General features: G+C 43.6%; 2 protein-coding genes across 2 annotated transcripts in view; one reads left to right on the top strand and one right to left on the bottom strand.

Annotated features, from left to right (window-relative positions):
• Window positions 1-10677, bottom strand: part of LOC119453350 (probable aconitate hydratase, mitochondrial) — a 327347-nt gene that overhangs the window by 170274 nt on the left and 146396 nt on the right. The gene's annotated exons all lie outside the window — the stretch shown is intronic.
• Window positions 125-10677, top strand: part of LOC119453345 (pyridoxal-dependent decarboxylase domain-containing protein 1) — a 40581-nt gene continuing 30028 nt past the window's right edge. The window contains exons 1-4 of the mRNA XM_037715386.2: window positions 125-273; window positions 6860-6978; window positions 9097-9177; window positions 10147-10239. Coding sequence (XP_037571314.1) covers window positions 163-273; window positions 6860-6978; window positions 9097-9177; window positions 10147-10239 — 404 coding nt within the window. The 5' untranslated portion in view covers window positions 125-162. The remainder of the gene's footprint in view (window positions 274-6859; window positions 6979-9096; window positions 9178-10146; window positions 10240-10677) is intronic.

Genomic DNA, 10677 nt, shown 5'->3' with positions numbered 1-10677 from the left:
TCCGCGTTACTGTGTTTCGTTCTCCTTGCGCGCTTGGGAGTGGGCGCACCGAAAGGTTAAAAATCAGGCCAGCGCTTCCTGGATCGTCCCCATGGCAACAGGCGCGACGGAAGTTGACATGGGAAGTGACGTCTCGGATGCCAGCGTGTCTTGAGGGCAGCAATGGCGGACAGCGGCGGCGATCGTGGCGGTGTCGTAGCTTCCAACGTCGCCCCTGCCGACTCTTCGACATCCGGCGACGGCCAAGACTCGAAGAAATCAGACATGGGAGACGTGAGTGACGTCTGTCTCGTTCTCGAAGCCAGAGTCCTTGCCTTTTGACGTCCAACGCCACGCGCAGTGTCGGGTTCCACGATCCTTAGGTGGTGGGTTTAGTTGTCAACGTCGTTCCATTCCTGCGCGTTCGAATCCGGCTCTGGTGCTATCGCGCTTAATTAAAGCGACCTTTGCACTCATTTTTTTCTGCGACGCAATTTGGCTCGGAAGCTCACCCTACACACATGAGTCGCTAGATGTAAACGATCGTTTATTACGCTCAGCTCGCCTCTATTTTTTTCTTGTTGCGGCAAACTACTTCCGCCTGTACGAGAACACACCTCTGGTTGGGGGGTCGTGGCGTATGCAACCAGCTTGGTTAGGTGGTTTGCTTTTCTTTTTCTTAACCCCGTTGCGAACCCTCGCGCAGTCCTTGATGGCCTTCGCCGTGCCTCTTCTTTTTTTTAAGCCGGTGTACGGCACGCCTCGTTTAGCCCCCAGCGATCGCGCTCCGGCTTGTTTGCGTCGGCGACGTCGGCGCGCCGGTACGTTGTCGCGTCGGTACACGAATGTACACCATCTGCAGTGATGTTGACACATTTTTTCTTCGTCGCGGAGACTGCCGGTAGCGGGCGTCATAACTTGACAGCTGAGCCGCATCAGCCATCTGAAAACCGGCCTAGAAGGTCGCAGTTGTGGGTGTGAGAAAGCGAAACTAGTCGTGGATGGACGGAGCTACAAGATCTAACTACGCGCAGAATCGTGAGGACGCGCGGTCAGACGCTTGCACTCCGAACTTTAAACGTGATTTACTGGGCTCTTTCATTATTTTTTTCTAAAAGCTTTCTTACGAGCAGCTGCGCGGCCTTTTTTATATGCGTACAAAGATGTCAAGGTAGTTTTACTTTTCTTTATTTTTACATTTTTCCTTTAGACGGCGCACGTCGCTGTAGAATGGAGTGCGGGTTGAAGGGCAGCTAACGAGGGCGCGCTACTTGAAGCGGGGGTTTTTGGTGGCGCCTGGCTTGCGGGCCCTTGTGGGTCGTTTTGCGCAAGAACAAACCCTTAAGAAGCGTCATGCAGGCACACTTGAGCACATAAGGGCAGGAGTGGTTTAAGAACTAATCTTTGCCCGAGAGCGCAAGCCTTTCAACTACATCGACTCAGAAGGAGATATCACTTTGCTTGTTAACCCATTCAACATATGCGTGTCCCTAGGCGTGTCGTGGGCGTCTCTAGAACTCGGAGAATTTGTATACATGCGCCAGCCAGTTACGTTCGTTCATTGCCGTGACGTCACGGTGGCGACGAACCTTTTTTTCGATGTCGGCGTTTCGCGGGAACTATGTTTTGGAGCGCGGTGGCACAGATGGCATGTGCACTGCGGTTTTGTGGGCGGAGCTTGTGCTGAATTCTTAAGTCATGTGTAGGGTAACCAAGTGGACACGCGTCTGGCTGACCTCCCTGCCTCCTCTACCATTCCTGCTCCTTAAGGGTGGTGCGTTAGCTTGAATAGTGCGCGAAGAAAATTGGAATACCTTCTGTGTGGACTCTTGCATCACGGCAGGCAGCTCAGCTGGCATTGCAAATCTCCGTTGCGTTTTCTCAGCTGCGTTGTGTGGCCCATAACGTTGGCAGGACAAGGCTTGCCTTTGGTGTATTCACTTGCTTCAACCATGGCCTGCGAGACTGCATGCGTTGGCAGGTGTTGCGCCGACCGTACCATTCGTCACTCTCCAGCAAAAAAAGCGTAATCTGGTGCACGTGCCTGTTTGCCCCGAGGTGGCACTGTTAGTCGAGATCTCTGGCACCTGTGGAGGTGGCCGAAAATTTTCACATATCCCAGGCAATTTTTCAGCTCTGCCTCAAACATTTTGCAATCTTAACTGTTTAGTGATTTTGTGCCTTTCTATATCCTTACCATTGATTTTGTAGTACCTATAGTCTGTACATATGTTAATAAATTATCATTGCGCTGGGGGCGAAATGCGAAAACACCCGTGTACTTAGATTTAGGTGCACGTTAAAGAACCCCAGGTGGTCCAAATTTCCGGAGTCCCCCACTACGGCGTGCCTCATAATCAGATCGTGGTTTTGGCACATAAAACCCCATAATTAAATAATTAAATTTATTAATTTTCCTAAACAAATAGTGTGGTTTCACACACCATCCATAGTCTGTGAAGTGGCAGCTTATCGTAGATGACCGAGTTTAATTCCTGTCTGCCTAGTTTTTTTCTTTCTTGTTAAATTTTTTTTTCTATTTGGCATTGTGGTTATTCAGCAATTGCTATTGCAATTTTAGTGTTTGTCGCATACTCTGCAGTGCTATGATGTTTGTGTAATATTTATGAGTATCCTTCCCTACATACTTTTTTCCTCTTTTGAGTTTGATGTTGCTAGCTATTGCATTGTGTGAATAAAACATTTGTTGCATTAATGCTTTTCTGCCTTGTTGACTAATGCTTGTTTTACATTGATTTAACCATAGTTTTCAACTTCTATTGGACTTTTTGCATTGACTCTATTGATCTCTCACACTATTACGTTGTGCGAATAATGCTTTTTGTTACGTAATGCTTCTTTTTCTCGCCTTATTGAATAACGCTTGTTTTACATTGATGTAACCGTATTCCCCCCCTTACCCAATGCCTTTGAAAGGCATCTAAGACATTCATAAATAAATATATAAAAAAATAAACATGCCGTAAGCAGACATACGGAAAAGTGACTAGTATTTTGGTTTCAATGTAATTAACATTTTAATGAATACTATGTTTAGGTATGGTAATGCGTGCTTGGGCAGCAATTACATGTGCCAATAAATGAGTAAATAATTGCATAATTTATCATTTCACACTTGGTGCACAATTTCTCGCTCCATTCAGCTTTGAAACTGTGGCACGCAGCAGGTAATGGCATTCCAACTCACGCAGCAGAACACAGTTTTTCCTTAATCCTTAAAAAAAAAAAAAAAAAGAAGATAAAGCTTGCCGTGCATTAGTTGAAACCTTCTTTTGTGTGATCTCGCATTTCAGTGACACTTCACCTTTGTCTTTGGATTGCATACTTAATCATGCGAGTTAGGTTCGTGCGCTTACTGACGAAGCCAACGCTAGATATGTAGACGAGCATAAAATGTTTCTTTCTGTACTCTCGCATAATAATTTTGAATGCCTTGCACTCATGAGCTGCAGGGGCGGCGCCAGGATTTTTTTATTGTGGGGGCACCCACGACAAGTGATTTCCTTCCAGGGGGGGGGGGGGGGCAGGCTGGCGGGGAACTTGTGTTTGGCTATTGTTTAACTCCCTACCACTTTCCTCTTATTTTATAAATGCTCACATCAATCACTCGGAAGTCCGAGATAAATCTTGTTGCATGGCACCTACGCTTCGCTTCGTTCAGTCGCTCAAGACTCCAATAAACATACACGGTGTTCTGCTTAGATAAGTGCAATGTAGTAGATATCCAGGCTGTGCATGTTCAAAAGATGACAATCATTAGTCAGCCCAACGTTTCTGTGCATTACAATTTCTCCCACTATTTCTGAACGTGTTTCTTATTTTCTTATATTTTTTAAATTGAACTATCTGAACTTTGTGGTTATTTGGCGTGCTTTCTTTAAGTCATTTAAGAATAAAAGCAGGTAAAAAAAAAAAGCGAACATTTATTTATGTATGTTCAACACACTCGTCTGAGAGCACAACAGGGTTGCGATGCGGATACCAATTCCTCGATGGCTAAAATCTTTTAACAACAGCTTGACTGGGCTGAAGGCATTCTACACACATCAGTCTGAATAAGCTATTCCAGCAACGCAGTAACATACACATTAAAAATTAGCACATTTACACAGCAGTGCTATTGCTAAGAAAATGAAAATTTGTATAGTACATTGTACAGCACACACATAAAAAACAGTATTAAGTAATGAAAAAAAAACCAGGTACCCAGCAGCAACAAAATAACATTAGTTATCTAGATCACAATATAGCTTCAAAAGAGTAATTTCACAGCAGGAGAGAGAACACCGCTAAGCGATGTGCATATCAATTCCAACTTTGGTAAAGACGCGCTAGATTACAAAAAACTAAATTTAAACACCCTTGTGGTGCCGGCTGGTGATTCTAAACGCCGGAAATAAGAAAATAATAACAAGGAGATATACGGGAAATAACAAAAGCAAATGCAAGAGAGGAGAGAACTGCACAAATAGAGGACGCAGTAGGCATGTCAGTCAGTGTCACTTTTGGCCGTACACTACAGCAGGTTTTACAAACGCAAATATTAGCACGGTTCACTACACTAGCTAGGGCACAGACGTCGCCTCGGACAGCACCCTATGGAGCGTCTTTCAAAGCGATGATGAGGACAGATGTAGTGCTCAAAGGTTTCGGCACAACCACAGATGTTAGTGCCTGCGCTGTGACAGTAAAAGACAAAACGTAGCCGGGATTTATTCGATGGTAAAGCGAGTGTTCTGATACCGGTATACGTTTGGGTCCTACTCCCGTGAACGCACAATTTTCCTGCGAAAGCACTGCAGAGATACGATGGGGTATCATTATACCAGCACACTAGTGCAGACGTATACGTCGATTACTGTGCGCAGTGTCAACATGTCGAGAACAAGCTGAATATATATCTTATTGGCAAGAGATCATTCGACCGCAAGCCTAGCTAGGTCGCTCAGACGGTTATTCGTCATCTTGCTGCGAAGATGTCTTCAATCTTCGAAGGCACCAAAACGTGCGCTCGCAAGATGATGACGATTCCGGTATCGTCACGGCAAAAACACCTAGCTTGTGCAGTTCGTGGAACGCTAGTTTATGCACTTCAGCGATGTGACTGGGATCTCTGCATGGTCAAGGTTCAACTCTGCCCAGTAGCCGAGCGGAGTTCGCATAAAAAGGCATTGGAAACCGTCTCCATATGTGAACATCTATGGTTTCGAGCCGACGCAGTTTTCTGTGCTTATGTGCCACATAAAGACGACACATGTATCCCGCGTGGTATACGTGCGCTGCCTTCAGTTACACAGCACTCGCGGTTATGCGACCTCAGCAGGGCGAAGCTTATTCTCTGCCGAAGAGGCCTGCTGAGGGGAAGGCGCCTGAAAAAGAGCGTATTGCATCCGAGGCACAAAACTTGCCGGTTCACGCAAGCAGACCAAACAACGAAGAAGGTTAGCCTATTTTTAAATCTATTTAGAACCGTTGGAACCATTTTTATCTTATTGCGGCAGTCCGCACTGTATTTCAAGTGCCTATTCTATCACAAGCGAACCAGAAATTTGTATAATAAATTGTTATGCTTAAACAAGGCCGTCCTTTGTAAGCAGCGCTGCTCTCATGCATCTGCCTCCAAGTTGTGAGACATCAAAAGTGACATTTTGTCTCATACCGCCTACCTTGGGTCAGCTTTTCGGCGCTCTTGGGGGTGCAGGCGAAAATTCTAGGGGGGCTACCGCCCCCCCGTGTCCCCCCCTCTGGCGCTGCCCCTGATGAGCTGATGCCATGTCAATACGCACAACACTGGTTCCTGTCGGTAAACAGGGTTAAAAATTTCAGAATCAAGTGGCAAAGTGACCCCCTATACACTAGGTGACTTAGCACGGCGAAGTGTTACTGTGGCAATCATGGGAAGGAATAAGCGAATAAATATATATATTGTGGGGTGTAAGCTTCATCAGCATGATATAATTGATGGACGCTGTAGTAGGGGCTCAAGGTTAATTTAATATAGAGTATAAAGATTCCCTGATGCAGGCTGGACACCGGCAGAAGCATCGCAACATTTTTCGTACAAGGGGGGGGGGGGGAGCATCTTTATATATATATATATATTTATAGAGAGAGAGAGAGAGAGAGAGAGGGGGAATGGATTGAAAGGATATCGAAAGCTGATAGATCCAACTCCCCACTGTGCCAGACGCTCCATAAAAGCTTGCTTTCTCAGACGCTGCCGTGTTACTACTGCGCCACCATGGAGGAAGAAAAAAAAAAAAACTGCACCTTCCACTGTGGCATGTTTTATTTCCCATGTGTTAACAACACTTCCTCTCAAAAATAAAAATATTGTGTATATTGGTTGTGGCGTCAGCCCGTCTAGGCCCTTGTGCACCGGCTTAGTGGACAGGCGAGTTCATGGAATCAGAATACTTGCTTTACAGTCAATCGTCAATCAGCATCTCTCATGGAAAAGTAAGTGAATTTTGCAAAACACGGCCTTAAAGCCCTTAGTGGTTCAGTGTTCTTAGTAGTTCAATTTCGTGACACCTCTATATTGAATTACTCGCTATGTCGAATTTGCGGGTGGTTTCTTGACAGTCCGGCATGAGCAGATTTGACTGTTGCCCTGCGGGGACACTGCACTTCTAAACTTCCGTTCTCTAAAATCTGTCTTTGTTGTAAATACTGCTTAGCTCTGCACTGTAATGCCGAGCCTGGCAGTTACGACACTGCAACAGGGGACGTTGTGCTGTTTGTGGCACATCAGGCGGGACGCGCGTGATGGATGGCAGTTTAATTTTTCGCTTTGCAAAACTGTGACCTGCGTTGTGTTTATGTTGGGCTGTTTTTGTTCTGATTTGTTCGTTTGCAGCATCAGCCGCAGGATCTGAGGGGAGGAGGCAAGCCTGAGCTGAGCGCATGCAACGACCCCGTACAGGAGCTTCTCAACATGGCAGCTGGCGCTGTCAACCAGATGGAGACAACAAACACGTGAGTCCATGCTGTCGTTTGTTAGAGAGAGCGATAGGAAAAAGAGCATTTTTGAATGTTGCTGAAATTGTCTGACTAGCAGACTCTCCTGAATTTTCCATAATGTTCACGTAATCCAGCTTGTAGTATGATTTTACAAGTGTTTCATGAAGTTTAATGAAAAATAAATTATGGTAAGCAAGAAAGCTTCCCCTGTCGTGTCTCCAACCGTACCCTTGGAAGTTATCCGATTGTGAAGTCTTCCTTTTTTTAGGCTGCATCTAAAGTTGAATATTCCTAAAGAAGTGCTTATGTTTCCCATGAGGTGTGCCTTTCCTCCTTCTATCCTTTCTGGTGCTGTGTCCTCAAACTTTTTATGAATTCACAGGTGTATGTTTATATAATGAAGCCTGACCAGCTTTCTGTGCTGACAGCTGTTACTAGAAACGGGATGTTTGTCATAGAATGTGACGCTCTACAAAAAAAAAAAGATTATCACTCACGACACATTATTAAATGTTTAACTTGGCAGTCGACATTAAAATATTCGCGCTTGTGCAATGTGTCTGTTAGTAAGTGATAAATAACACTACCATATCTGAAGCAGCTTCACATGATGAGGTTCAAGTTGAGGGATGAATTCGCACAATGAAATAAAACTTCACTCATTGAACAGCCGTGTTCAGAACTCGGCACCTTAAGTTTTTCTATATACAAAAGAAATGTACTGAAAAGTTTTGAGGTGTAAAGGCTTCGAGCACTTGTAGTTCCTGAAACAAGACACTGTTCTTTACATCTTACGTCTGCAAAGCTACTATTCTGAAACCAATAGTAAGATGTGAGGTATGTCTCAGCAAAAGCGCAACGAAGCTATCAGGAAGAAAAATGACTGTATTTTGCTGTTTTTAAGGTCTTTCCTTGATTTTGGGAAACTGTGTGCTGAAACACCAGTTAATAGGCGTATTGTAAACGAAGCATCGAGTTGCACAGATGCTACAACCTAGAATGCATCAACCCTTTACACTTAAACGAATGAATGCGTAATTCCTCTCTTCTATTTATTCTTATTTCATCTTTCACCCTAATCATCAAGAATAGTATCTCGGGCATTTCACTAGGCTAACATCTCCACGTCTTATTAGAGCTTTTCTCTCTCTCTTTCAAAGCCATACTTGCACGCTGTATTATCAGCCATATTGTGATTTGCAGTCCCTTGAATTGAAACGCTGTTTATGTGTTTCATGGATATAAACTGCGTCATGTATATAAACTGGAAATTCATTCAAATATCAGCAACCTGCGTGCTCTAGCCCAACTTCAGAGAAAAGCACCAAGTTACATTACAAGACACTTTGAAGATTGGTTAGTACCAACACCACATTCAAACTATGGGAAACAATGCCTTAAATACATAATACCAACGCTGTTAAATTACTATAATTCAATCCGATTTGATCTTTTCACGTCATCATCCAAGAAACTGAAACTGATGTATACGGTTTCGGTGTAATATCTGGTAGCATTATGTATCTGTGTTTTTGCATTTGTTTCTTGACATGAAGCAAAGTGTGAGTGAGAAACATGTCAGTGAAGTTATGTATACAGCTATATATATGTATGTATATGTGTGTATATGTATGTGCGCATATGCTGCCTGCCTGCAGAAACAGGGATTGTAGACACGTCAAGTAGTTGAAGGCTAGCTTTTTTTCTACAGTCCCCCGTCTGTAAATGTACAGGATGGCAAATAAACAATTTCAATGTCAGTGGTTGCTCAGGGTTACTTTTTTTTTTGCTAAAATATTTGAGTTGATGTTCATGCCTGGGCTCATTCTCAGCCCAGATGACCAACTTGTTAACTCTGCTTTGCGTCTCACTAAAGTGCTTTTTAATTGAATAACATTTAGGGACATGTATCGTGAAGGGTTGTTCCCATTGCTAAAAGAAAAGAAAAAGCTGCTGGCATGAACTGCAATTAAACGTTGTGCATGAAGATGCCATTCCGGACTTATATTTGTCACTTGCAGAAGTGTTCTTGCATGCTGATTTTGTAGCTTGCACACTGATTTGGCAGCGTGTGTTGCTTCGACTGGTGCTTGAAATAGCGAGATGGTGCTTTTTTTTTGCGCGCTTCCACAGAAAGCAGTGTCTTGGTGGCGGTGACGAGGCGGAAGCTCGCAAAGATGCCCACAAGCATGTTCCTGGCCCTCTTCAAGCAGTGTGAGCATTCCTCATTCCTTCTTTTCAAAGTGCACACTTACATGACTGTTCCTGGTTTATCATGTTTTTGTTTGCATCGCACAAAGCTCACTTGTGTTGGTTTGAGTTGGTAAATTCAATGAACCAAATAACCTACAACCAACTAATCAATCAGTTATCAAACAGGCAGTCAGCCATTCAACGTATGTATCTCTGTCTATACATTTTAGCTATTGTATGTATGTTTGAAGGTCCAAAACTTTTAAACCATATAAAAAAACATGCTAGTTTCAGGACACCCTTAACAATTTATTGTGATAGTTGATTCTATGAACCAGTTTTGGTTTTGGTTCATAGGAAGGGGATGAATCATGTCATGACGCACTAATTCGCTCTGTCACTGCAGTCACTGCAGCTGCCACAACCAGAAAACAAAAACAAAAAAACACACCACACTTTTGCACTGGCGTATCATGGACTTCGGAGGCCATGTGCTGGCGTTAATCAGTCATAAGATGACGAGCATTGCAGCTTTGTTGTTGTGCAAAATGTAAACAAGATTTGCTGATTCATTCAGTAAATAAAAGCATGTTGACGAAGTAAGCATTTTTTTGTTGTTTTCTTGATACCATGAATAATTCGATATTCGGTCAACTTGGATATTTTTTCCGGTCCCATGAAATTCGAAATAACAAGGTTGTGCTGTACGTACGTACCCGCTTATCTCTCTCACATGGGGCTGTATTCTGTGTAGTAGCTCATTGAAAGGTTGGCTTTTTGCAGTCATTGAGCTCGCCGCATATTAAAGTGTGGAATTTAGTGTGGTGAAAAAAAGGAGTCACGTTACAACGTGCTCTTGTCAGGTGGTATTTTCGGACACGAAAGACGATGCCGCATTGTATCTGTGCAAATACGGCAATTACGACTATGCTAGTACTGGACATACTGCGTGTACTCTTGACTTTTCGCTTTTATTTTGCACTCTCCCAGGGCTCTGTCGCTGGACGACATACGAGCGAGCCTGGAGAACATTGTGCAGCAGCATTGTTTGGCACAGTCATCCCACATGAGGAGCCTACCTGGGTGAGGAATCATTACAGCCCTCGTTTTATTATTATTATTTTTTTTAATTGAGGGCAGCTTTTCTGAGTGCATCCAACAACACTTGGTAAACTTATAAGGCATTTCGAATAAGGTGCGATATTGCTCAGACGATACTACTCTGTACTATTTGCTCTGGCATCACATGCATAAGCTGTCGCAGAGCATTGCACCTGCACTTTACAGTGCTTTGAAAATAAATGTTTGTGCAAAACTAGAAGTCCAGATATCTGTGTGCAGAAAAAAAACTGTGATCTAAATTTATTCAAACAAGCCTGCAAAATTATCCATTATTGTTGAAGTTGTTGCTCTAGAAATAGTGTGTGTTAGGGCATTGCCGCTTTCACAGCTGCTAGCTCCTAAAGTTGAACAGGATGCTGCTGTGAAAGCAGTAAAGGCTGAAAAGATAAAAACACTATC

The sequence above is a fragment of the Dermacentor silvarum genome, chromosome 5 (genome assembly GCF_013339745.2).
Source record: "Dermacentor silvarum isolate Dsil-2018 chromosome 5, BIME_Dsil_1.4, whole genome shotgun sequence".
NCBI classification, from domain to species: domain Eukaryota; kingdom Metazoa; phylum Arthropoda; class Arachnida; order Ixodida; family Ixodidae; genus Dermacentor; species Dermacentor silvarum.
The sequence above is the reverse complement of the archived record's forward strand: the minus strand, read 5'-3'. Positions and strand labels throughout refer to the sequence as shown.